We start from the raw sequence: 26,115 nt of genomic DNA, 5'->3' as shown, positions 1-26,115 counted from the left end.
AAGGAGGAGATTTCAGGTGAACTTGGACCTGGCAGGAGTCGCATCCTGCCATTAGGATGAAAGCCCCAGGCAGGGCTCTGACTCTGTGTTCTGCTCCCAGACTTTGGCAGTGGCCCAGTTTATAATGTGAGGCAGATCTGGTTTTAATAGAGATCATGTCTCTTCTCTATGTTACAGAGGCTTTGTATAGATATTTGTAGGTTCAAGAAAGGAGGAGATGGTGTGGTGCTTAGAAGTTTGGCTCAGATGCTCTGGATTCAATGACTGTGGTGGACCAAGGAGGCTAGATCTAAGAAAGTAAAATGTGGAGATGGGAAGAAAAGTCCTTAACAGACACTACTACAAGAGAAAGGTGAATTCTAACTGTGTGAAATAGTAGGGAACCCTGTGCAGCAGGTCGTCATTATAGAGAAGTCTTAAAAATAATTTAAGGCTCAAGCCTGTAAGTTTAGGAGCCAGTTGTAAGCTGGGATGTCCTCACGCATACTGAGGACCAGTGGCTTTGTGTGCAGCACAGGTTGTGGGAAACCAAAAATAGCATTGGTAGAAAAATCTTTACCCTGCTGGGATTTTTCTCATGAGGCACTCTTGCAATGCTCACATGCTTACTTTCCCACACTTGGTGATCCTCTTTTTGAATTAAAATGTGTGAAATCCAAGATATGACAGTATTTTTGATTTGTGACTTAAAAAGGCCAGTTTAGTGGAAGTTTTCTTGGCAACATCAATAATAAATCAGACATTGAGAAGTGAGGAAAAAGGAACCACAGGGTCTTAAGGTTCATAGGTAAGAGAACAGAGAAATAATAATTTTAAAAAGAGTAAAGGTGGCCGAAGTAGCAAAGGAGAAGGAGAACACTTAAATGGATATTGAAGGGAAAGTCAGCAGATTTGATCTGTGGGCAAAAGATTAAATTCTTTTTTCTGCACTAACTGTGGTACGGACTGTCCTTTACCTCAGCCTTTAATGTTCGTTCAGTGTTCTATTAGGACACAAGAATCTTGAATCTGTAACTCGGCATCTGTTTGGCTTTAGGTAACCTGTGAGCGGGGAATCCCAGAGAAACAGAGAGCTTGTGAGAGATCAAAAAAATCGGAATGGTTCTGGCTGTTCAACAGCATGTCTAACTTTAACCAGATGTCCTATGGATATGTCAACATCCTATGGATACTATGGGCACCCTGGCATAGTTTCAGACCCTATAAGGGAGAAGATGTCCTGATCGTCCCTTATAGAAACGTGCATTTGAACCTACTGAAGGGTGGTGAACCCTAAGTTTCCTGAATAAGCACTCTGGTATATTAGGCTGTTGCGGAAAGGTGGGCTTTGCCTTTTCCTTGGCTCTTAAAAACTGAATGCTTGCTTGGTGCTTTAGAAATAAATGCAGACTCTGACTATCAAGTGAGCAGTCTAGGATCTGTATCTTGAGTGTGTAAAAATGCCAGACCTGTAGCCCTGACAGTGTTAGAGCCTCTGGGGTATAAATATGAGTGCAGTATTTTGGACTTACCCCTGGCTGACTCCAGGAAGCTTTTTCTTACCCATTTTTTGATCATCTTTCAAGGTTCCCAACTCATCTCATGCCTTGGCATAGAGAACCAAAGGGCCTAACGGGGTTCTGCGTTGGTGCTGGAGAAAGAGAAACTGCTGTCTCTAAGCTACTGAAGTCTGCTGTGTATGTTGAAACTTCTAAGTCCAGTTCATTTCCAGTTCAGCTCCCTTAAGGTCATGTCAAAAGAGACACTACTCTTAAGCCAGATGCAGAGGCTTTCCAGGTTGCTTGGCTCCTGTTTCTTGCCTAGTAGTACCTCCTTCTCCTCGTATGGTTTCAAAGTGAAAAACAGCTTGAATTTTTTTCAGTTCAGCTCATGCCAAATGGTTATTTGGGGTGAGTGGATGACCTGTACCTTATTCTCTGAATTAGGCCAGGAGAATCCATGGAGAGATACAGGATTAATGGTAAGTGGGATACCATAAAAAGAGGATGCCAGTATTAGTAGGATGGATATTAGTGTGCCAGCAATTTCCAACATAACTACCACACTGCTACTATATTTTAGTAGAAAGCCCTTAAAAATGTCCAGATCTTTCAGGCTGGCTTCTAACAGTAGCGTTAAAAGAATCTAATAGCAAAAATCTAGAGAGCAAATATTTGCCTTCTTGGCTTTCATATATTTAACTCCACTGGCCTTCAACTGGTCATGTCACAACCCCACTGCCCACACCCTCCAATGGAAGAAGTCTGCATTTAGTAACATAAATACTGGCTTGTTTATCTCATACCCATGTCAAGGTCAGCTTGCCGTATAAAGAGCCGCATTTTCTTTAGCACCAGTCTCTGTCAAATCCTCCGAGAATGAAGACCCTGGCCCTGCTTTTCCTGCTGTCTGGTGTGTAGGTGGCACTCGCCCCCCTGGACTGGTAACACCATGCCTAACTTTAACCTTTGTGTCTCTTCTCAGCGGGTGCAGCCAGCGCTGCTGTCTTGCCCTGGGCCGTGTGGGGGCTTCGCAGCATGATCAAATGCACCATCCCAGACAGCCATCCTCTGCTGGAATTTTCTGACTACGGCTGCTACTGCGGCTTGGGAGGCAGTGGGACTCCAGTGGATGCAGTTGACAGGTTTATAAGACTCCGCTTTTACAATCCTCTTTCCTTGCTTGTGCTTTCATGGTTCTGCATGCCAGCTTCGTCTCAGCTGGCCTTGCCCATAAATGTTCACAAAACTCTCCGGCTGCTGTGAATGAAGCTTTCTCTCAAAGACCGATTCAAGGAAAAAAAGATGTGTAGTATCACACCTTGATGCCTTATTACTAAGATAAAATATAATCCCAAGAACTCTGTTTTCTCTTCTGTGGCAGCTATACTGCACTCATTCCAGCATTTTTTTTGCAGCAGTGCTGTGCCAGCAGCCCAGATGCAGCTCTGCACACACTGCCCAGTGCACGACCATCAACATATGCAGGGCTGAGCTGCAAAATGCGAAGCGGCTTGGGCAGTTTAGCGATCACACAAGTGTGATAGCCAAGACGCTGTGAATTGTGTCGGCTGTTAGCTCTTCAGCTACCAGGCACTGACGGGGCACGTAGGGTAAATGCTGGCTTTTGCTTTCCCTGTGCCCAATAGACAACTGTGAAGATAGGCCAGTAAGTACATGTGTACCAGACACCTCTTGGACCATTAGCTGGCAGAACCGTGTCCCTCTGAGGTCCTTCGTGCCTGCTCTCTATCACTGGGTATCTTTTTTTTTTGTTCAGTGCCTTGTCAAAGCAATACTAGCGTATTTATGTGTCTTACAGGTGAGCTGAGTTTGCATTTCTGGTATTTTCTGACCTTTTCCTCCTTGTTTCCCAGGTGCTGTCAAGTACATGACAACTGCTACTCGCAGGCAATGAAACTAGAATTATGCAGATTCCTCGTGGACAACCCCTACACAAACTTGTACAGCTTCAGCTGCTCCAGCGGGCAGATTACGTGTAACAGTATGTCCACTTCCACGTCACTCTGCTTCAAACGTTACTCCCATCTCTCTTCTGAAGGAACGGGGCTGCGTTACACTCCATGCTTCTGTGGCAGGAAGGCGCAGTGCAAGTCCCTGCCAAGGGGGCTGGTTGTTAGAAACGGGGCACCTCATACGGGCACCGGAGTGAATATTCTCCATGTAGCACACATTTTAAAGTTTATGAAGACATATGGTATCGCAGTACATAGGGAAGCCTGTCCCCTCTTCAGGGGATTGAGTCCCTGTGGTACTTTTCTGGGACTCCCTTTAACAGCAGTATTTAAGAGATCAGCACGGGAAGCATTACACAGCTTCTGCTGGACAGCTCTAATGTAATGGTGGAGCTTTTATAGGGCTCTGGAACGGAGATAAATAGCAGATAGGCTGGCAAACTGAACTGCAGGGAAGGAAGGAAGGAGCAAGGAGATTGCTGGGCCCGAGCACACAGCTTTGGGGCCAGGTGGTTAGCGGGGAGAAGCACGTACACCCCCAAAATGACGGCAGCAGTGAAACGGCTATGCCCTGGCAGCAGAAATGCCTGCCTGAATCACTGCCATGCCTGGTGAAGGAGCTGCGGGGTGTGACCACTCCTGCTCTCTCCTCCAGGTGAGAACAACGAGTGCGAGATGTTCATCTGCAACTGCGACCGCGCCGCTGCCATGTGCTTTGCCAAGGCGCCCTACAATCCCGACCACAGCAGGCTGGACACCGAGAAATACTGCAGCTAGTCGTCGTCGTCGTCGTCGTCGTCGTCGTCGTCGTCGTCGTCGTCGTCGTCGTCGTCGTCGTCGTCCTCCCACCCCTCAGGGCGGCCACAGGCCCGCGGCGGTCTGTCACTAATAAACGCCCTACAACCACTCGACGCCTCCCGCCTCCTCCCTGCGCCGCGCTGAGGCGAATGGCGGGCGGGCGTCGAGGGCGGGACCACGGTGGGAGGGGAGGAGAGGCCCCGCCCCCTCTGCCAACGGTCCATTGTGGTGCGTGCGCCGCCCCCGCCCCGCGTTCTTTGATTGGCCCTTGGAAGCGGCAGGGGCGGGAGGGGACGCTCGGACGCGAGGCCGTGAGCAGGTGCGCCCCGCAGGGCAGTCCCGCCCCTCCCTGCCTTCGGAGCGCGGGTGCCGCCCTCTCCCCTCAGGTGCCCGCGGCCTGAGGGAGGCTGCGGGGCTGCTCGCTCCCTCCTGGGTCTCCTCAGGGCGGCCCTCCCGCCCTCCCCGACTCTCCCGGTGAGCGTGGAGGGGAGGCACTGCTCCTCGGGCTGCCCACGCATTGGCTACAGTGCAGCAGCTGTCTCTCTTTTGGGTGCGTATTGCTCGGGGCATTGCTGCGTGAGGAGCTTGAGCTGTTTGGCTGTTCAGTGCTCTGAGAGACCTGTATGTGCTTACCCTGGGGAGGTCTTCCCCTCCCTAGTGCTGTTCCTGGTCAGGAGCTGTAGGGAAAGAGGTAATGTTGGCCTAGAAGTCAGGGGAGGGCTGGGACCCTCTCTGAGGGACAGTATCTGCCCCAGTTTTCCTGTCCTGACAAGGTCCTGTGCCAAAGCTTCCACCCAGACTTGGAGCTATCACGCTACAGAGGCAGTTTTACTGGCAGAGGCTTTCAGGAGGGTGTTGGTGAGCTCCTGTGGCAGGGGCTGCTTATGCCCCTATTTGCTGACAGGGCAGGAGGAAGGCCCTGGTTCATCACCAGAAAATAGCTCTCTTGCCTCCATCAGCTGGAGGAGAGCATACAGCCTGCCCTGTCATCTTTGATCAGGTACAGAATGGAGATCTTGGATGAGTTTGACAACGAGTATCCCCTCAATGTATCATTTTGCAAGCTGATTTCCTTAGAGGACTTTGAGGAGCAGTCTTTGTCCTACACTCAGCAATGCCTGCATGAACTGTACTCAAACATGGAGCAGAACCCAAGGATCTGTGAGAGGGCTCTGAGAAAGCAGAAACAGATGGAGAAGGAAGAAGCTGGCTTGATATCTTATTTGAAGGTACTTGCAAGGCCTTCCTAGTGAAGGTCACTGGATCTTTGAGGATATTAGGATGATAATGAGATAGGATGGTGAATTGCATTTTTTTTTTTTTTTTTTTAAGAAAAGAGTATGTGTGTCTCAGCCGGATACTCCATCTTAAGGCAGATTGAGTCCTAGTTTTGTACCAATATTTGTTGCTTATTTTTCCCTGGGTGTTTGTGTACATGAATTTTCCGGAAACATTGACAAAACTCTTGGGGTCCTCCACAGAAATCCTGAGGATCCTGAATGCGCTCCCGTCATACAGCTAAGATGAATTATTCCTAGGGCTGGAAGTGCAAGGTGAGGTCTCCTGTCCTCACACACTAGCTTTGATTCTGAAATTATTGTTTGTAGAGCAGTAAAGGTCCTAAGTAAATGTAAATATTACTGAATTCTCTTTGTAATGATAAATTCTATTGTAGAGAAAAAAGTAAAATACCATCACTATCTAGAAGAAACACTGTACTTTTGAGCTATATCATCACAAGCAGGGAAGAGAGCTGGGGTGCAGTTGGAAGCATTTCAGAAACTCTTGGTATAAATTTTCCCTGTAGTAGGAACTCTCTAGATTTGAGGTGAGTAGTATATCTACTCCTGGCATCCAGCATTTGGGGCATGCTAGCATTCCCTAGATAAACTCAATGGATAGATGAAGGCACCAATTCATTCTATATCTGTCTTACGCCATACAGATTTTTATAAGTCTGCACATATGTTTGGTCCCTTGATCATGCTTCTCATTTACATGCCGCTTTGGCGGTGCGAAAGACCTAACAGTAAATTTAAACAGCCCCCTGAGCGAGCCCATACATAGGGAATCTTCCCACATAATGTAAAGTGGCAGGCCCTAATAAATGGCACAGGTGGGAAGGCTGAAGGGGTTGTGCAAAGTTGCTCTTTAGGGTTTTGAGGAACATTGTGGAAAGAATCTAAGAGCAGGCCAGTGATTGCTTGAACTGACTTACTGCAAGCTTATGGGGAGTACAAAGAGTATGTGAAGATCTTCTGCCATGCTGGCCTGTATTTCTGTTCCAAGACCAGAAGCAGAGTACCTGAAATAGAAGGTATCCCTGTGCTCAGCAAGCACGGGAGCTTGGAAGCCCTACACAACACTGCAGCTGTTGCAGCTGGCGTGTGAGATGCTGGAGGGATGGTGGCTCTGTGGGCTTATGTTGCAGAAGTGAAGTCTCAGTGTCTTACCTTCCTTTTCTCTATTGTTGTTTTCTAGGCCAAGATTTTTCAGGGTCTGCAGGGAGAGCTGAATTACTCTAACTATATGGGCATTGCAGAGATGAAAGAGAAAGTACTCCAGCTGAGACAAGACATGCAGAGAGCAAACAACTATGCTCGTGGTAATGACCGTGTTTCAGTTTCCATTTGGGCCTGGAGACCAACACTAGACACTTGTACTGTTGGTCTTCCTCTCAGGCTCAGCTTTTCTTCTTCTCTGACACTGTCTAGTTATGCAGAAGGGAAAAAGTGCAGAATGTGGTAATTGGGTATCTTTCCTTTGTGAGAAGGGAGAGGGCAGGGGGTTGCACACAGAATTGCAGATATCATCTGTATCTGGAACAGTGGTTTTAAAGCCCAGCTGGCTTGACTCTGACTTTCACCTTCCTAAAGCAGTTTTGTTCCTGATCATTCAGGAAAGATCTCGGGGAGAATAGTGATACTGTTTATCTACCATCTCTTTCATGCTTTTTCTCAGTAGACCTCAGAATACCTTACAAAAAGGCATGGACCACAGTATTATGTCTATTACATTATGGAAAACAGATGCAGAGGGGCAAAGTGGCTTTCTCAGTGTCAGTGTGACTTCTGGATTGATCAAAGGACTGAGAATTCACTCTGGTCTCATCCTTCCAAGCCTAGTGCCCTGTCCCCTGGGCAACACTACCAAAGTTCTCCTCTTTGCTTTGAATCCACTGTGCGCCTGTTGGCTATCCTGTTGCCTCTGGGACTGGCTGCCCCAGAAAATAAGAGACATAAAGAATATGCATCTTTTGGAGCAGAAATGTCTGTTAGAATAGATGGGAGAACATTTCTGAGTAATTAATATCCAGCATTTCAAAAGCACCTTTTACTGCCAGTGTTCTGCAAACAAGATACAGAAAACAACACATCCAGTGAAGGGTATTGCAAACCCTTCCCATTTAATCGAAAATATTACTTTGACTTCCTTTTCAGAGCGAGAACTTACTGCTGTTGAAGTCCGTATCAAAACTGCCTTAAGTTAGGAGAGGAACTGAGGTCCCTGTTTGATATTTGCTGCTCTGGCTCCAAGCTGAATGCCTGATTTTTGGTTTCTAGGCCATATAGTGGGTATATATAGGCCTGTACAGAAGTTAGACAATTATTCTTATTCAGCACTGACTGTTCCTGCAGTTTGGTGTTGCTACGGACAAGGCCCTTACGCAGCAATAAATCAGATCCTGTGTGGTTCATATGCCAGCTGTTGCAGAGCTGCTTTTCCCGGCTTCTGTCTCTTCTCTGCGGACTGTTGAAGGTCCCTCCCCACTCCCCTGGCTGGCCCAGCTCCTGTGGAGCGCGTCATTGGCCTGCAGCTCCTTGGACACCTCCTGCGTGCTGCGATGTGAGAAACCGCACTACTTACACTGTGTGCACAACACCAAAAATCTTCTGTAGCCCACCAAGCTGTAGTTTGGGAATAGCCAACCCTGCTAGACATGGAGAAGTCTGTGATGTGCAAAAATCCTGCAAAGCTAGTCACTCTGCTCTGCTGGTATCAAGTGAAATAACCAGCTATTAAAGAGAGTGCTTCACAAACTCTGCTGTATGTTGGGTCTGCATGGCTGGGCCTAGTGGTGGGATGCTAAGGTTCTTGCTGTTGGCATAGGAATGCGGACCCAGATATGTCTCTTAGGTCACCCTCTCTTACCCTATTTATTGTGAAGAGTGGTCCTTGGAAAGACAGAGGCAGTATGGAGATCTGAACAAGGCTCAGAATACTTTTTTTCATGGTAATTTTAAGAGACCAGTGACTGTTTATTGAGGACTGGAACATAAAAACTTTACCCAGCTTGTCTCTGACATTTTCAGTGACTTTCTGGACTGTGTTAGACTGCTCATGTCTACTAAAACATGCCTGGCAGGACTTGCTGCCAGAGCCAGACGCTGTTTTGCCACCTGAAGAGAAAAGAGCAGGTTCAATACCACTGTATACATATACGGTGTTTCTGCTGTGGCTGTTTGTACAACAGTTACTTGCAGTATGGAGGAGAGCATGCAATTTATCCTAGCTTAATAGACGGGAGAAGTGTTTTTAAGATAATGTGAAGAGAACTGAATATAGGTGGAGAGTGTTACAAGTGAGGGAGCAGAAGTGATGGCTTGCAATGGTATGTACAAGGACAGGTCTTGAACCTGACTTCCTAGATGTGAGGGCTTGCTGAGCAAATGCTAAGATGCTCAGCTGTCTGTGCCCCATTCAGCTGAACTGCATCCTTCTGTTTAGAAAGAGCCTAAATGTTCAGTTGATTTAATTGCTCTGTCGTGCATCCTTACCTCCTTGAACTGCTGTTGTCTCTTGGCAGTGAGGATGAGGTGAACTCGTAGGCTGTTTGTTCCCTGTGCTTTAGCCTGTGACTAGCACATGCTTCCCTCACACCATATCTGTGTGCGGGAGGTGGGTAAAAGGCTGCTAAGAGGAACTTCTGCTCCCTTCCCCAATACACCAAGCAGTAGTGTTGCTGCAGCGACCAGTAGGGCAACTACTGCTGACTCCAGTTCTTCTGCATCCCAGTAGTATGTGCCATAAAAGGAGGGCAAGGCCTTCTCTCTCTGTTACGGGTAAAGTGGTGGAGATGATTCATCTACTAAATGCTGCGTGCAAGCACTGTCTTGTTTTTGTAACTGCGAAGTAGTGGTATTGTGGGTTTGGTAACAGCCTAAGAGTATTTAGTAGACTACTTCAGCAGAGGGTTAAGTGTAATAGGACAAGCTGGAGAGGGAAAGGCCCTGCAGTGTTACCACGTTCTGGTCACTGGAGGGTGCTGGTGGGAGGAGTGGTTCAGCCCACACCTTTCTGAAATGTCCCTTCTGCCTTGCTTGCTGCTGCCAAATAGCTCTTGCCATGGGAACTGCCAGTGTGAATTGCAGAAGGAGCTCAGGGAAAGCACCAGAAAGGTGTCTGGTGTTCTGTGGTCTTTTTTAGAAGATATTACCTGAGATCAACTGTTTTGCTGCTGGATACAGTATTCTATGTCCCTCTTTTATCACCACCTGAGCAGAAACCACTTGCTGCAACTGCAAGTTTCTATAGGAGAAACATATTCACTTGCTTTGCAAGATATCTGGCTTATCTTCATTTTGCAGGGCATCACTAAAACTTACTTCCTGGATTTTTTTGGGTGGTTTTCATGAGCCACAAGCTCATCACCCTCTTTAAAACAAAGCTTTCTTCTTTGATCAGCTCTTCACAGCTCCAAATTTCCCTCTGACTAAAAGGGCCAATCACCATAAATCTGGCAGAGCTTTAGGAATTGTCTTCAACCCATTTGGCTGTGTGCAACTCAATAAATGGAGGTTATTATTCCCCTTCATGCTAAGCTGTGAAAACGCATCAAAAAGCATTTGCTTCTTGTCTCGGCTCCAATGCTGTTTTCCCCAAGCAACAAGGGACTCATCTTAGTAAGAAGGCAGCCTTAATCCCACTTGTGTGATAGCCTCAATTTCCTGAGGATCCTCTAGCTTTCCTTACCTGCAGGCACAGCTTCTTTATCGTAGAAGTAGTAGGTGCACAGAGAGATACGGAGCCTCACTGCAGCCATGGTCAGTTCTGTGCACAGACACAGGAGTCAATTGTTAAACCCAATTAAGTTCTGTCATGCCAAGTGCTAAATAGGGGAGGGTATAATCTGATTTTTGTCATATGCCACCTGCTTGAGTGAGAAGCTAAGCACTGCTGCCCTCTCACCAGCAGCAGTTTGTGTGAGACTATGAACTCTGGGGCATAGATTGACTTGTTGCAGATATTCAGTCTTTAGAATTACAGAGTCCAGCTGGATTTCCTTCTCCTTGGCCCTTGCCAATGTGAAGATGTGGGATCACACTGGAAATCTGGATGCAGCACGTGTCTAAATCTTTCTATACGTTTCTTTTTTTGCAAGAGTCCTCTGATAAAGGAATAGCAGAATGTCCCAGAAATCCTCTTTTATTAGCAAAAAGGCACCATTTCTGATTTGCATATGCTGAAGCTGCATATGTTGTCTGGGTCTTGGCAAGGGCAAGCAGCACTTAGGTCATTCACTCAAAATTGCTTGCCTGTAGTGTGTAAAAGTCACAGCTCTATATTGTGAGCCCCTCTAACACAAAATGCTTTTTCTTTTGTGTGTGTGTCCCCTCTTATTTTTAGCCTTAGTAATTGTTACCTGCTTGCCTAATTGTCCTGTCAAGGTGAGTGGGTATGAATTTCTTATTGTCCGTCTGTGTCCCCTGCATGATTTCCTATATGTGTCAGGACTTGGGTGCATAGGTGACAGAGCACTCAGCTGTGCAGCCCCTGCTGGGGACCCTTGCGGTTAGAAAAGCTCACAGAACTGATACGATAGGAGGAAAAGGATTAATGGGCTCCTTTGTGGTGTTATTCCAAATGCATCATCCACCTCTTTTTTTTAAGGCTCCAATCAAACAAATCGAAGCTGTTTAACAGCCCATGTACCAGAATTTCCTGTCCCTACAGAAAGCATCAGCCAGGAGGAATTTGGCATCTGAAAGATATTTTCACAGTATCTATCAGTGATGAAAATGGCCAGACCAGTAGGACTGGAGAGGCAAAGTCCTCTATCGTAAATTTATTCTCTCACCACTATTATCTTTTATGTCATCTAAACCCACAACTGCTAAGGCCAAGTTAATTCAGATCTCAAAAACGCTGCACTGAGACACCATAGAGAATGGCTGGGTATAGTGATAAGAAACTCTGACTTCAGGCATTTGGCTGAGACCCTCCTCGTTCCTTTCCCATTGACTCGAGACACCCTCCGAGGAGTGTCGCTTTCAGTTGCTGTTTACCTGGGGCTGCCCTAGAAGGAAGACTCCATCTGTCCTGCCCAAGCCCCAGGTTTTGAATGAATAGACTGAGGAAACCAGTAAGTTGGCACCGGTTTGGAACACTTTTTTTTTATCTCCTCACAGCTGCAAAGACTGGCAAAGGGCGACATCCAAGGCAGTCACGGGGGAAGACGCACACTCTAGAAGGCAGATTTAATCGCCTTCACTCCAAGGTTCCTGAACCTCCCAAGTTCACCATGGCCAGGGTCTTCGGTCCTTTTCCAGAAGTCATGAATAAGCAGGTTTGTCAGTAGGAGCAATCTGACTGTAAGATGTGGGAGGCTGCATTTACACCATACCCACCAGGCACAAGTCCTCCGGGCCATCTGCAGTCTGTGCTGCCCTCACTGGAGCGCAGTATGTGAAATATCTTTCTCAGGCTGCAGGACTCAATTACAAAGTTTGCTCTGAGAATTTGCCCAGAAACAAAGACAAGATTTGCCAAATAGGAAGTAGCTTTTATTTGCCTTGGGTAACTCCAACCCCACTTTCAGAGGAGCGGCAGAAAAATCTATTACAAGGCACTCTCAGCTCCTCTATCCAGACCTCAGGAGCTTGTCCTAGTAGGAACAGCAGTAAGAAAAAGGGAAGAGCATAAGCTGTTGATGCGGCTAATTTCATGGTAAAAAACTGTCCTTGTGCTGTTGTCTGATGTGTACTTTTGCCACCCATAGGTGGACAGAGCTACAACTTCAAGCCCTGATCTAAAATACTGGTGGACTGGTCTAACAACAGTGAGCCAGAAAAGGTAGGAGAGGATTGAATCATGTGGAGGAAAAGGCTGGCTTAAAGCAGACAAGGTAGATAGAAAGGATCTGCGTTTCCTTCCTGGTGATGGGGGAAGAGAACACTGCTCAGGCTCTGTAACACTCTTTTTCTGTTAGTTTCAGCCAGTAACACAAAGATTACTGTCCTTTTGTTTAGTCTGTTAGGAATAACATTTCTCCCCCTTTTAAAACCCTCCTGCCTTGCAAATTCTGCATAGGCTGAGAGAATAAAGCTGAACACTAGGCCAGTTCTTTTACTGAGCGTGGTGTTTTCCCACAGCATGCCAACTCCCTCCAGGCTGGTAACTACATCAGTAAGCTGAGAAACACGAACTTCTCAGGACAGGTCTTTGCTAGCTACCTGCAATGACATAGTTATCTTCTGATAGTTGTTATCTGTCTGCATTGCATCTTCCCACACAAATAGTCCCCAAGGAGTGACAGGGGAAGGTGTCAGTCTTCAGAGTGATGCAGATCTGGCTTTTGGTGTAGGAACTTTAGGCTTTCTCTGGCATTTCTCAGTTGAGCAAACTTACTTCTCAGTGGTGTCTTGGGGAACGTGTTAAGAGGTGAAGTGCTCTGATCCTGCTCTAAAAGAAGTCAGTTTTAGTAGTGCTGGATCAGCTTAGCAGAAAAAAAAAAGTACTCCTTTGTCTCAGCCTCATACTTGTATATGTGCTCATGAACATATAATAATAAACCATGCATGGGAAATTTACTGTAATGTTCATTTACTGTAAGTCATTGTCCTAGTGATTAAAAGTATATAGTGTAATCAGTGAAGGGTCAGGGTAACATGACTCATTTATTAGTGATACTGAAGAGACACCCTGATTCCTCTCCCACGGGCTCAGCTGCTGAACTGGAGAAGAGGCAGGGATAGATGTGGGAGGTTTAGTTACCTGTCATGTTGCTAATGCCAAGTCCTCACTGGAAACGTTTTCTTGTTTTAGACTTCTTGGCAATGCTCCCACGCCTTCTCAAAATGCTGGCTCTACTGGCACTAAACCTGCAGCCTCTGTTTTTAACACACCTATGTCATGCAAGTTTCAAGGCGGTGCAGAAGATGACACGGATAGCGAGAAACCCAGCCCCAGTTCTTCTGCTAAGGAGGCATAAATGTCTCTTCTTACATGGACAAACTTATGCGAATAAACACTCTGTGCAAGCTCCCTGGCTGTGTGTGGAGACTCTGCTATGCCTTAGCAATGATTTCTGCAAAAGCTTTGGTTAGCAGGACAGCTGTACTATGCTAAAGATGGAGTGACATGAGCTTTCTTCACTACCAAACAGCAGATACCTAACTCACTGGGAAGTGGGATCTCCATTTAAACGACAGCAGAATGCAGGTAGGGGTCCTGAGCTTATCTTGCTGGCTTCTAAGTGAAGCCATCTCTCCTCTGACCCATAATAGCCAAATCTTGAAACATGTTAAGTATCTTAATTCCCTCTACCTTCTGCAGAAATGGGGTGCCTTAGTATCCCTTAGATTCTGTGCTTTACTTGCTTCTGCCTGGCATGGATTTGAATCAACAACAAAGCAAAGAAGAACTTTGCATCACATGGTCAGTTGTCCTTGCTTTGCTACTTGACCTTTTAGCAGATGACTCTGGCATCCTTGCTTCCAACTGCTTGTTACAGTCCTTGTCAAAATAGCAATACAGGACATGTTACGTGGAGAGTAGGACTGGGGCATTTGTAAGACCGCAACAATTAATCTCCCTCGTAGCCAGAAAGGGAGCAGTAGATTCATGCAGAAGGTTGGGTCAAAAATTTAGTGTTCTAGTCTGGGCAAGATTCTGTCTTTTACTCCATAAATGGTTTAATATGGCTTATGTTACCACCCTAAGGATCAACAAAAAATGGCTACCCAGTAGTGATGGATCTCCTGTTAGGAGTGTGGAAAATTACATCTATTAATAGCTTGAGATTACCTCCTGAGGGAGACTTATTGTACAGATTTAATTGTATTTCTCTCTTAATTCATCAGCTGTTAGTAATTACATCCTGCATTTTTGCAATGGAAAAAATGAATCTAAACTGGCTATTGAGACTGTACTTAAATCATAGGAGGGAGAGGAAATTACAATGCAAATAGTATCAATCTTGTAAACAATTTTAATTCACTACTTAGCTATTCATTAATTAAATAACATCTTCAAAAAATGCATTCTGGAAAATGTAGCAGCCACACTGAAAGCAGTGCTCATCAGATTAGCTTCAAGTAACTCCTCTGGCATCTCAACAATATAAAATTTTTAAAGGGTTCAGATAGTAAGCAGTTTAGCCTGTCAACTGACAGTTGAGAGAAATGCTGACTTCCCCTCCTTGCTGGAGGACGTCAGCCTTATAGTCTGTGCTTTCAAATAATCTCTTACAAGAGCAGTATTCTTGTTCAGCTTCTATTTTGAACCATTTTTTTTTTAAATGACAGCTGCAGTTTCTCTTGCTTCCCCTTTGCACGCTCCACAGTTGCCTGCTAGTGGTATTGGATCCTCCAGCAGATACCATGGTTTTCCACATCGCCCTCCTGTGCTATAGCCTCAAGTTACTCAGTCAAAATCCCTGTCCCTCATTCTTCTCTAGGGACAATTATAAGAAAGGTATTTTCTTCTCAGATATGGTAGTCTGATTATCCTGTCCCAGTGAATGAAAAGGCACTGTTTACAATGGCAGAGTAAGGCAGAAGAGTACTTTTTTCATCATCATCCTGTTTCCTGGTAAGTGGAGATGGTTTCAATAGAGAAAACTGGTCAGGTTGACATGGGCGAGGCTTGCTGCCCTCTCCTGGTGTCATCAGGGGCCATGCATTGGATCTCACAGCTGCCTCGTAGATTGAAGGTTTCCCCTTTTGAGATGAGTCCTGCAGAAGTGGAGGGAAGAAGCTGCTTTATAGATTAAATTGATTATTTTAAACAGTAGTGTTTTGATTAGGATTAGCTGGATCAATTCAACCAGGCACAGCTTTTGAATTGTCAGTTGCAAAGGCAACAGTGTTGATCAGGTTCTCTGAATCTGCAGATGATCCCCTGTAGTTTTCTGATTGTGACAGATGGATTGGAACTCAACCCTGCCGAGTCTTCTGGCTACTCTTGCCCAGTTTTCTGGGAGCGTTAGCACTGAGTATGCCTTTTGTTTATGATCATGGGAAACAGTATCATGGCCCATCAGAGCATACCAGTTACAGATGAAAATTTACAGCCACGTTTTGGTGCACGTTGTGGGAACATATTTTCAGTCAGCACATCTCAGTCTCAGCATTTGATGGGAACGCATCTTCTTACCCTGTAAGGTGACTCACCAGGGAAGCTACTCACCTTGTAGAAATAATTTTACTCCTGATAGCTACTGAAGCTCAGCTTGTTGGGTCATGTGCAACAATCAAAGGCAGCAGCTCTCCACAGCGGGAATTCAGTTTTAAGAACGCAAAGTGATCTACCCTTGTGGGCCCAATGTTAAGGATCGCAATTGGCAGCTTCTTCTCCCGGGCAGCGAGAGCAAACCTGTAACCAGAGTATACCTGCAAGAATACCAGAAGACAAAATTATTGGCAGTTTAGGCAAAAGAAGAGCTACAGAAAAGAGTAAGGAAAGAAAAATAGTTGCTGTTGGCAGTGGGAAAAGGGGCTGTATGTATATGTTGTGTTAGGCAACTGCACTTAATTCAGGTAGGAAATTTCTTCATTCAGGAGTGCACAGAAAAGAACAGCTTTTAACCTCTGTCAGTGAAGGATTTGCAGTTTTGTAGAAACTGAAACTTCACAGTACATTGAAGGGAAACGTCCTTGTCTTTTAGTAAATCTCTGCAGCAGTTTTTATTAGTTGTCATAGGTACTTGAATGCTTCTACTTTGATGGTTCTCACATGGCCCAGCTTAGGTAGTACAAGAATGAATCTAAGGCATTTCAGTCTTCCTGTACAAAGGATTATAAGCTTAAGAAGTGCAAGCTCAAGGAATTTGTCTCCAGTATCCTGAAGCCAAGAGAATCACAATCGGGCAGCTTTGGTTTTATCTCTTTCTGGGAGGCGTTAGAGTAGGTTTTTTTAATGTAACAGAACTTGTTCCTGGAAAAATTTCTCTTATACAAACTCTATTCCGAAAGCTTCCACGGGTTAAACAACAGGGGTTTCTAAACTACCTTACCTTATAGATAAGAGGCTAATGGAGAAAACACATTGTGATACAAAGGACAATCCTAAGCAGCAAGCAGAGATATTTCTGCTCTCTTATTGAGAATTTAATTAGGAATTAGAGGCCCTAAAATCTGGTATTTCACACAGTGTGCCGTGAGGCCTAGAAAGCTGCCAAAGGCTAAAAAGATTCAAGCAAAAAAAATGTGGGGTGGTGATCTCTGCAGGACTGAATTGTATCGAGTATCTCGGCTTTATGGGCAATTGTGAACCTCCAATGTACTGATGGAGGAGGTAGCAGAGAGAGGTCTGAATGGAGTTACCTATAGCAGCATGAAGTAGGCTGGCAATAGAGTGACAGGGAAGCCCAAACAGGCCAACCGTGAAGCCAGATTCCAACCACAGTAAAAATAAAATACAAAGCAGCTCTGGAGAGGCTGTTATGATCCACAAGCAATTAGTAGTCCTAAATTGTGGGACCAAGGAATGTTGCAGGTAGAGTAGCACAGAAATAGGAATGCAGTGTGGGAGAAAGACCTGCTTACCTGCATAGAGGATCCTGCCACCAGCATGGAGTCTGATTCTGCCAGGCGTTGGTGCACAAAATTCACTTTTTCCTGGCTCACTGTGTCTCCAAAGAACGTCACGTCGGGCTTCAAGATTCCACCACATTTACGGCAGGCTGGGACTTGGAAATCATGCACCTGCTCATCTGTCAGGAAGACATCCCCATCCGGAGCCACACCAAACGCTTCCGCTTTCCAGGTAGGATTCAGAGCTTCAAAGTGCTCCTGAAGCTCAGAGCGCAAGATTTGGTCTCCGCAGGCCAGGCAGAAAACCCTGAAATTCAGAGCAAAGTCTTAATGGAGAGTTTCATGTCAGCTGAAGATCTGGAGTCTAACTTGTTCCTTAGAAGGCCTGGAAAGTCTGTCATCATTATCCACATTTATTTACCAAATAGTACATGTCAAGGAGCTGTCTTTCTCCCTCCGATTGTTGCTTTGTAGGAATGCTCTAGAGGAAGCACTTTGAGCCTTCTCTCCCAGTTCAGGCTGTGCTTTTTCATGTGGAAACTTTGGGTGATCACAGCCAGGCTGTGGTGGCCCTTCTCCAGTCCACTCATCCTGTGCATTTCTGGCACTATCCACTCTGCTTAGCCCTGGATAATCCTTGCATCCGCAGGATCCCCTTGTCCTCTTCACTAAGAGGACACTTGCTGTAGCAAGGAAAGGGGAAATTCTGACTGATGCAGGCTCCAAGGGAAATGATCCAAATAATGCTCCAAAAAAATGGAGTAGTGTTCATGTTTCTTAAATACTGTGCTGTGAAGAGCACTGTTTTGTGATCTTTTTCTCCACCCCAGCCCAACACCACCTTTGAGCATGTCACCTCCAGGAACATAGCACTGACATTTTGCCTCCTTTCTCAGCAGCTAACACTGCACCTGCTTGTCAGTCACCCTGAACGAGAGACCGGAGGATTAACCATCCTCCCTCTGCCAACAGAGAGTACCTGTGCGTGCAGCCATGCAATTCTGTCAAGCGCTGGCTCCCAGCTTTGGTGTGAAGGGCATCCACATTCTGGGTCACCAGCCAGTGCAGCTTCCCCAGCTTCTCCCAGTCTCTTAGTACGAGGTGTGCTGTGTTTGGCTGGTGGGAGGAGAACTGGGGCCAGCCCACAAAGTTCCTTGCCCAGTACCGCTGCCGGGCACTGGCACTACGAACGAACTCAGCATGCTGGACGGGCCGTCTGTCTGTCCTGGCGTAGAGCCCGACACCTTCAGAGCGGTAATCTGGGATCCCCGATTCAGTCGAGATTCCAGCTCCAGTCATTACAAACAGCCTTTTGGAGTTAGAAACAAAGTGCTGCAGCTCCTCTACTTCCACGGGATCTGGGGGAAGACAGGCTGGCACAAAAGCCAAGTTTGGAGAGGTTCTGGATACAGAATGGGATCTGAAGTGATGGAATCTGATGGCTCTGCAAACTCCAGACAACTTCCTGGCAGAGAACATGTTCAGCTAAAAGGCAAGAACATAACACATGGCAGGTAAAAGAAAGCAAAGAGCATGTCCTTAATTCCATTTTCTTGGGATTCTCTGGAAAATGATGCTGATAAGTATTTTTTGCTCTTTTTTCTTTTTAGTAAAGAGATACAAATTATTTTGGAAATGTTAACTAAAGCCCACCATCCGAGGACAGCGTTTGTATGTCCCTTTGACAGAGGGCAACACTGAGGACTGCTCAAGGTACAAGGACAAAGTTGGCACCCCTGACTTGCAGGATTCCTGCTCTTCTATCCTGGTGTGAAGGATGGCTGCCTAAGAGGACTCGTAAACAGCCCAGAAAGACCTGAGCATGCAAAGTCTTTCCCGGGTATGTGCAACAGGGCAGAGAAGAAATGGCAGGAAGGCCAAGCACCCCACCCCAGAGGCACTGTCTGGCTGGTTCCTCCTCAGAGGAGACCCTTGCTCTGCTTTCTTTAACATTCTGCCTGCTCCAAATCAGTCCTTTCTATTTACCCCATCCTTTGCATGTGTTGTGGGAAGGAAGAGAAAAACAACTTTGAAATGTTGCTTTTTCAGGACAAAGGCCTTGACTGGAGTTACTCCTGTTTTTTTTGTAAAGGCCTGGTGCAGAACAGGCCTTGAAATGGGACTGAAGATGATTAGGACACTGCCGAAATGCCTCTGGCACCTCCTCCTTTGTGGGTGCCACCTCCCCAGAGTCAGTGGAGAGGTAGGGGGTACTGCTTTGCTTCTCCAGCAGGAACAGGGGGCTTTGCTGAAAGAGAAGGGATCACCCAAATGCCGGGGGGGGGGGGCAGAAACAACTGCCTGGCAGGTAGGAGTGGGAGGGATATCTTGCTTTAAGGGAGGAACGGCATGCCCTGTTGGGGACAGGCAGGATGGCTTTGCTGACAAGTAGCCTGGAATTGTGTGCAGGACCTGTTGTGACCAGAATGGATTGGTTTGGACCTTGATATTGTTTGGTCTTTCTCGCAGTCTGCAGTTCTCTTTTCTCCTTTTCACTGTTTTTTGAAACTGTTTTTTTCTGGGCGCCTCTATGGTTTTGCATACAAAGTACAAAAAGTTTTGAAGGAAACAGTACTGAGAATTGACTGTCTGGTGTTTCTCCCTCCCACCATCTCCCTTAGCAAAGGGGCTTGTATGAGTTCTGGGAGGTGGAGGAAGGACTTTAATTACTGATAAAAGGGGATGATCTCTAAGGAGTGATTGCAACAGCTCCCAGGTAGTCTGGTGCTTAAAGCTTGCTTAGTAATGTGGGACACCTGGATGCAGATTCATGCCCACTCACACTTCTGCCCTCACCATTGCAATTTACTGGGAGGACACCTAAGGGACTGGGTCTCACTGGGAGTTCTCACCCAGCTGGAGCAGATCCCTTTCAGGTGTTACAAGCAGTGGTTTGAAGGAGGGCTCTGTGCAGCTTGTTAGCTGTCTGTCAAATGGTTAAAGCACGTGGGCAGTTTCATAAGTGCTGCCTATGGGAAACTTGCTGAGACCTGTGGCAGCTCTGAGAAAGTCAGAGCTGTTCAACTGGTGAACTTAGTTGTGTAAAAGGCTGGCACCGAAGTACTTTTGATGACCTGTGCTTCAGTGCCTGGATGGTTTTTAGACTCCTGCTGCGTCTAAATTGCTTTGCTTCAAGTCCCCAGTCCTCCTCAAGTACCAGTTCTTACAGTAAATGGAGCAATATTTAAATACATTTAAAGTTTGGGTGTTCAGCTGTAAGTACCATAATACTAAATTGATGCTAGTGGCAAAGAATAGATTTGTCTCAGTTAATCTCCAGTTCTCAAGGCTTTGCGTCATCAGTTGAATTACAGGGAAGATTGGACTTCCTCCATAGTCTGAATTACTTTTTAAATCTAAGCAGTGGATTCTGTTCACAGTGATTTTTGCCTTGTTTTGTTGTTTAGCAGGAGTTGTGTTGGGCATTCCTTCTGACGAGGTTTAATTTTCTATATGAATTAATTAGAAGGGACAAAGTCTCCCAATAAACTGTAATTTGCTTTGAGAATAACTTCTGTCATGATGCTCCCCAAAGGCTGTTAAGCCAGTTTGACAGTATTTAAATTGCTTTAACTGATGAAAATTCTCCACTCCTGTCCCTTATCATCAAAAGATCTCTCGGAAGGAAATGTTCTGAGGGGGAATGAAATGGAGATATAATATGGGTTGGCCCACAAGAGACAGAAGGCAATGGTAGGCCCGCAGCAAAAATAACAGATACATTTGAGAGCTGCTGTGAAGTGTAGAAGTAGGACAGTGTAGGAGAGAGGCTTACAGAGGACAGAAGATTTCCTGTGAAATGCAAAGCTCCTTTTAAAATGAAAGTGGTCAGATTAAAAAAATAACTACTATGCATAATAAGTGAAACTCTTTAAAGGTACCTATCGAGATCCGAGGCTAGAGTTGGTTTTTAACACGCATCCAAGACGCTCCACAGAAGGAGATCAGACAAGTTCCAGGTAGAAGACAGGGTTCTACAAATGGTTACAGGCCAGAAATTCAGAGGGACAGCCGCGTCATCCGAGCCTCTTTTGCTGTAATAATGACGCGGGGAGGGGGGTAACAGCCGAACCGAACACATCTAACGAAATAAGAGTGATATGGTGAAAAATGCCTGAAAACTTACCTCTCCTAATGCTGCCGTGCCCGACCGCCGAAGGAAGGGGCTGGCCTGCCGGAAGAGGAGTTTTCTGGGAAATGTAGTTCACAAAGAAGTTAAGCCCGAAGCACAGAGACTACAATTCCCATGCTTCAAAGAAGAAAAAAACCCCGAGTTCCTCACACCTGATAAAGTCAAATTGAAAACGCTGAGAGCTTCATAGCTGCCCTCAAGGAAACATACAAGAATAAAATCAGATTTGATTTGATACAAATGCAAGTAATAGCTTTGATAAAATGCATTGTAGATGCTTGTCCTTACAAAACCATGCACTTTCTTTTTGCTGATACTAACAGGTTTTAGACTTAAAAAGTGATTAAACAAATAATGGAAGAACAATCCACTGAGGGCTGTTATAGACATCTCTTCTAGCTCAGGAATTCCCTGAGATGTAAATTGTTGGCGGCTATGAGAGTACGCTGGGCTGATATGTTTGCCCCGTTCTGGCACTGTTCCTTTGGTACCTACATTTGGCCCCAGGAGAGATGGACCTGTCTGGCAGTCCTGATGTTCATAGTTAAGCACATTCGGGATGACAGGAAAAAGGTTTGGGAGATAGATGTGGAAAGGGCCCATGGCAACAAGGATGGACAAATAATGAAAATCTGGTCCATTGTGCTGCAGTTAGTGTGGCCGGACAAAACCCAAGAGGTCAGCATGGGACGAGTGATCTCCGTTCAGCTTTCAGAGGAGGCATGGATGAAAAATGAGAGGGCAGTTGTTCCTTTGATCTGGCTGGACCTCTCCCAGGGCGTAGTCAGACACCCTAAGCCACTTCAGGATTAAATTCTTTGCCACCAAAGGGCTTGTACCAGTCGTGCAGTTCACCAGCTCCTTCCTGGGCTCAGTCTGTCGTTCGCCTTGCCCATTACTGCTTTGCTGGAGGAGGGTTTCTGCTGGCTTGTTGAGCTGACTCCGTGAAACCTGACAGCTGGCAGAAGGGGAACAGGGAGCACTGGGGTGGAGGGGCACCTCTCCGCGGGAATGAGCTGGTGGATCAGTGCAGCCCATCTTTGCAGAACTGCACCAATTGCTCCCACCCCTCAGTGCCTCTTTAAGCAGGAGGGATTGCTTCTAGTGTTTTCCAGTTGATCCAGCAGATCCTCCTTACTAAGCAGGCAGCGGTGGCTACTTGTGGTGACTTTTTTGAGTCCTTGTGTGAATGAGGCCTGCAGTGCTTTGCAGAGCTGACACTGTGCAGCTAGTTTTTAATCCCAGGGCCGTGCTGACCTGCCTGCTGCCTACCCCGTGCTCCCTGGCAGGAACTGATTGTGCCCTTCTGCTTGGTGCAGGTGTCAGTCTCGATAATCACATGATGAACTGTACAAATTGCCTGGCAATAAGGGGTGTTTTGTTTTGGTTTTTTTTTTCCCCAAAGGAGTCTTATTTTTCTGAAGAACAAATAAATAGGAGGAAGTCCAGACTGCTGCACGGTAGCAGCCTGGTACTAGATGCTCACCTCTTTTACACACAATGGGCTCTTTCTAATAATTTGGACTGCTTTTCAAATGCATTCTCCAAATAGCTCTTGCTAATTAGTTCAAAACATTGCAGGAATTGTTAATCCCTTTTTCTTGCCTCTTACAGTTATTTCAAAGCCCAGAGGAGCCCGAGCCTGTATATAGCAGTGTGTAATTTTGCAATCACAAGGAAGAAGCATCCTGCTTGCCCGGTGCCAGCCCTGCCCGTGCCTGCCACCCCTGCCGCCGTGCGGGGCACGGCTCCCTTTTTGGCGCTTTCGTGAGTCTAAACGACCCTTAGGCTGTTAGTGCCCGTTTTAAGAGTTTAAACAGGTTTTCAAATCGTTGGGCGGTGACTTTGCTTTGGTGCCGCCGGGGTGGCGAGGGCAGCCCGGGCCCTCGCCCGGGGGGCGGAGGGGGGGCCGCGCCGTCCCTTGCGCTACCTCCCGCCTCGGGAAACGGCGATTTTTTGGCCGTCCCCCCCACCGGCTCGGGCCCTCGGCGGCGGGGCAGCCCCTTCCCTGGCGCTCATTACCATAGCGCCCTCCCGGCACCCCCCGCGTGCCCCGCCGCCGCGCCGCCCTGCCTTTCCCCCCCCCTCCGGTAAACCCCCCCTCCGCCCCCAGCAGGAGCGCGGGGTGTGGGCGGGGGGCGCGCGACGGCGCGGCCGGCGGGGCGCGTGGGGGCGCGCCGGCGCGCTCTGACCGCGGCGGCGGGGCGGCGGCGGGGGGGCCGGGAGGGGGGGGAGGGTGGTAGCTTTGCGCAGTGGCAGTATCGTAGCCTGTGAGGTGAATCCGAGGCGCGATTATTGCTAGTTGAAAACTTTTCCCAATACCCCGCCATGACGACTTGAAATACAGTCGGCATCGGCAATTTTTGAGAGCTTCCACGGAGGCTGCTTTTACGTGGTTAAAGACAGAGCGGGAGAAACGGGAACGTCGGGCTGGGCGGGGATGCTCGGGGAACGACTCGGGCTGGGCTGGGGCTCACCGCCGGCTGGGGTGCATCGCCTTGGGGGGGCCCAGGCTGGGGTGCCCCAGGGATGGGCTGGTGGTGCGCGGAGGCGGCGGGGAGCCCCCTCATTCAGCGAGGAACTGCCCGCACTGACGTCGCGCCTACTTTGCATACTCCTTCCCAGCAAGCTTCGCGGCCGTCCTGCCGCTCAGCACGGGGGCGGCGGGGGGATAACGGGGCGCCCCGTTCCCGGCGGCGGCGCGGGGGGGCACGGCGGCGGGCGGGTACCGCTGACGGGGGAGGCGCGGGGGGGGCTCGGACGGACGGCGGGGCTCGCCCCGAGCTAGGCGGCGGCCCCGGGCCGAGGGGCGGCAGCGGTGGGAGGACGGGGTCAGCTTTGCGCAGTGGCAGTATCGTAGCCAATGAGGTTAATCCGAGGCGCGATTATTGCTAATTGAAAACTTTTCCCAATACCCCGCCATGACGACTTGAAATATAGTCGGCATTGGCAATTTTTGACAGTCTCTACGGAGACTGAATTTTGGTGTGAAAAACAGGCGAAAAAGGAATAAGAGAAGCGGTGGGTTTTCTGTCAGCCCTGGTAATCTTAAATCTGGGGGTTGGGGCCGTGCCCCCTAACTTCAGGCAGACTGTAAATGCTTATTATGCGGAGGTACAGGGCTTTTGTTCTGTCTCATCGCTGCCGGTACCTGCTCCTGCCAAAAACAAGGTTTAATAAATTGAGGGCGCGTTTACATAAAAAGCTCGGTTCTTGCCTTTTTCTTTCAAAGCTGCTGAAGGTGGAATCGGTCCGTGAAAATGGAAGCGCAGGGACTGGGGCACCGGAGAAGCGTTGCTCGTGTAGCTTTTGCTGAGGAGGATCCCTTGAGAAGCACCACCTCTCGGAAGGTAGCTTAGGCAGCGAGGAGAGGGCTGGCATTTCTGGAGCAAGTGAGGGGGAGTGAAAGTCTGAATCGTGCTTGACTGGCTCCAGAAGTGCTCCAAAACCTATTAGGGAACAGCTTTCAGTACACAGTACCATAACCTCCATTTTGTGTGGATTTGTTAATGTATATCCATTGGCATCACTTGCTTTTAAAAAAAAAAAAAAAAAAAAAAAAAGTACTTATTGTCAAAGGAATCAAACCTTTACTCTGGAAAAAGCAGCTGCTGAGTTTGGTGTGAAATCCTATTATATAAGTAAACTCCATCCATTTCTAATTTGCAGCTGTTGTCTTATTTAATACCGAAGCAGACCCTGTGGAGGGAGACTAGTGACCATTGCACACCAGCTCCCTGGGCTGAATCTCCGCTGGAGCTGGAAGCAGCTGCCCTCTCTCACTTTGTATGAATTAGATGTAGCTTATGCTGCTGACAGGTTACCTCTGAAGTTCTCTGTATGGTCGTGTGTGCCATCCAGATGCTCCTACCCTGCCGGTAAGACCCTGAGCCTGGCAGCTGTTTCAGACTATAACTAGGCAGAGTAGAAAACTTAGTAGTGAACATTAATGTTCCCTCTTTATCAGGTTTATTTGTAACATTCAGCTGTGCTGGGTATTATACACAACAGTGACCAAAGAGTGACAGTGAAACGTCATGGATTGCATTTGTCCCCCCATTTGTACTTCATTGGTAGCAACATCAGTTTGAAATCAAAACCTGAAGCGTGAGGGATGCCATTACTCTTTGGCAGAATAAGCCACACTGTTAAATACCAAAGGCACACGTAGTTTATGGTGAGTAATACACTTCATGTAATCGCTTGATTCCTATAAACTGTGTTGATAAGTATTGTTTTTATCACTTCTTCTCATCTCTTCTGCCAAAACTGTCTGTGATAATACACTGGTGTGGTGCTTTCATTCTGCATTGCGAAGTCACGTCCTGCATCTTATGCTAGAAACCAAGTTTGTTTGTTTTGCTGTAATAGATCCTTCCAACAAGTGTGAAATTGGACCTTGAATGGGGAAGTTGCATGTTGAGGTTACCTGCCATTGCCTTAAGCCTAAAGCTCTGCCTGAATATTTCTTTCATGTATTCACCTGAAGAAAGAGCTACATCCCCTTGTGTGATGTCCATGTGGCACAGCACAGAGGACACACACTGCAATGAAGTCATTCTCATCGCTCTGCAGTTTCAAGTCGCTCTCTGGAAAGTGCACAGGTAAGCTCTAAATATGCCTTACAAGTCAGTGTAGCTTCATATCTGTTCTTCTCTGACATAGATTGTCTGCTGTACGTAACGGTGCTTTTCATAGGAGGTATTATGAAATGAGCTTGGATCGCTCCTCTGTTTGGCAGCCAGTCTGAAATGACAGCCCTGAAGGGGACAGGTGGGCAGTTACTCCATCCAGTCTCTGAGTGTCAAGCATGTGGAGGTCAGTGGGTTAAGCCACCCTTTATGGAGCAGGTCCATACCTGATAAATGATGCTTTGATGAGAGGGAAAGATGCCTTGAGCAAGTACTCTGAACACTTGGGTTGTGTGGAGCCAGGAAGTCTGAAGTCCAACATTAGCTTGATACTGACTCACTGTC

At 47.1% G+C, this 26,115-nt stretch overlaps 4 protein-coding genes and 2 non-coding genes across 6 annotated transcripts in view; 5 read left to right on the top strand and 1 right to left on the bottom strand.

Annotated features, from left to right (window-relative positions):
* Positions 1-2,357: 2,357 nt before the first annotated feature.
* On the top strand, positions 2,358-4,272 carry PLA2G1B (phospholipase A2 group IB). Its single transcript, XM_050906877.1, has 4 exons — positions 2,358-2,391; positions 2,464-2,623; positions 3,356-3,483; positions 4,110-4,272. Exons 1-4 carry the CDS (start codon positions 2,358-2,360, stop codon positions 4,229-4,231), a joined length of 444 nt encoding a protein of 147 aa, XP_050762834.1. The 3' UTR covers positions 4,232-4,272.
* Positions 4,273-4,683: 411 nt separating this feature from the next.
* Positions 4,684-13,510, top strand: LOC127023043 (uncharacterized). Its single transcript, XM_050906932.1, has 6 exons — positions 4,684-4,802; positions 5,253-5,481; positions 6,734-6,857; positions 11,662-11,819; positions 12,252-12,325; positions 13,298-13,510. The coding sequence occupies exons 2-6, from the start codon at positions 5,260-5,262 to the stop codon at positions 13,461-13,463; spliced, it is 744 nt and encodes a 247-aa protein (XP_050762889.1). The 5' UTR covers positions 4,684-4,802; positions 5,253-5,259; the 3' UTR covers positions 13,464-13,510.
* Positions 13,511-14,461: 951 nt separating this feature from the next.
* Positions 14,462-18,486, bottom strand: SIRT4 (sirtuin 4). The gene is made up of 4 exons (XM_050906721.1): positions 17,987-18,486; positions 17,020-17,314; positions 15,662-15,864; positions 14,462-15,207 (listed from the first exon to the last, which is right to left on the bottom strand). Exons 1-3 carry the CDS (start codon positions 18,484-18,486, stop codon positions 15,700-15,702), a joined length of 960 nt encoding a protein of 319 aa, XP_050762678.1. The 3' UTR covers positions 14,462-15,207; positions 15,662-15,699.
* A 4,894-nt stretch (positions 18,487-23,380) lies between these two features.
* Positions 23,381-23,521, top strand: LOC127023106 (U4 spliceosomal RNA). Its single transcript, XR_007767404.1, has one exon. It is a non-coding gene; the product is annotated as a U4 spliceosomal RNA (small nuclear RNA).
* A 452-nt stretch (positions 23,522-23,973) lies between these two features.
* On the top strand, positions 23,974-24,114 carry LOC127023105 (U4 spliceosomal RNA). Its single transcript, XR_007767403.1, has one exon. It is a non-coding gene; the product is annotated as a U4 spliceosomal RNA (small nuclear RNA).
* Positions 24,115-25,655: 1,541 nt separating this feature from the next.
* Positions 25,656-26,115, top strand: part of PXN (paxillin) — a 47,800-nt gene continuing 47,340 nt past the window's right edge. The window contains exon 1 of the mRNA XM_050906842.1: positions 25,656-25,743. Within this exon, the coding sequence (XP_050762799.1) occupies positions 25,689-25,743 (55 nt within the window). The 5' untranslated portion in view covers positions 25,656-25,688. The remainder of the gene's footprint in view (positions 25,744-26,115) is intronic.

Source organism: Gymnogyps californianus, chromosome 16, assembly GCF_018139145.2.
Source record: "Gymnogyps californianus isolate 813 chromosome 16, ASM1813914v2, whole genome shotgun sequence".
In the NCBI taxonomy this organism is placed as follows: domain Eukaryota; kingdom Metazoa; phylum Chordata; class Aves; order Accipitriformes; family Cathartidae; genus Gymnogyps; species Gymnogyps californianus.
Note: the sequence above shows the minus strand (reverse complement) of the source record. Positions and strands in the feature narration are given on the sequence as shown.

Bases quoted from the DNA above. Each gene is read 5' to 3' on its own strand.
- PLA2G1B (XM_050906877.1), top strand. From the start codon at position 2,358: ATGAAGACCCTGGCCCTGCTTTTCCTGCTGTCTG. The intron at 2,624-3,355 runs GTTTATAAGACT...CTTGTTTCCCAG, and splicing joins CCAGTGGATGCAGTTGACAG to GTGCTGTCAAGTACATGACA. The intron at 3,484-4,109 runs GTATGTCCACTT...TCTCTCCTCCAG, and splicing joins CGGGCAGATTACGTGTAACA to GTGAGAACAACGAGTGCGAG.
- LOC127023043 (XM_050906932.1), top strand. From the start codon at position 5,260: ATGGAGATCTTGGATGAGTTTGACAACGAGTATCCCCTCAATGTATCA. The intron at 6,858-11,661 runs GTAATGACCGTG...ATCTCCTCACAG, and splicing joins AGCAAACAACTATGCTCGTG to CTGCAAAGACTGGCAAAGGG. The intron at 11,820-12,251 runs GTTTGTCAGTAG...TGCCACCCATAG, and splicing joins CAGAAGTCATGAATAAGCAG to GTGGACAGAGCTACAACTTC.
- SIRT4 (XM_050906721.1), bottom strand. From the start codon at position 18,486: ATGTTCTCTGCCAGGAAGTTGTCTGGAGTTTGCAGAGCCATCAGATTC. The intron at 17,315-17,986 runs GTACTCTCTGTT...TCTGAATTTCAG, and splicing joins TTGCATGGCTGCACGCACAG to GGTTTTCTGCCTGGCCTGCG. The intron at 15,865-17,019 runs GTAAGCAGGTCT...GTATTCTTGCAG, and splicing joins TGGCAGGATCCTCTATGCAG to GTATACTCTGGTTACAGGTT.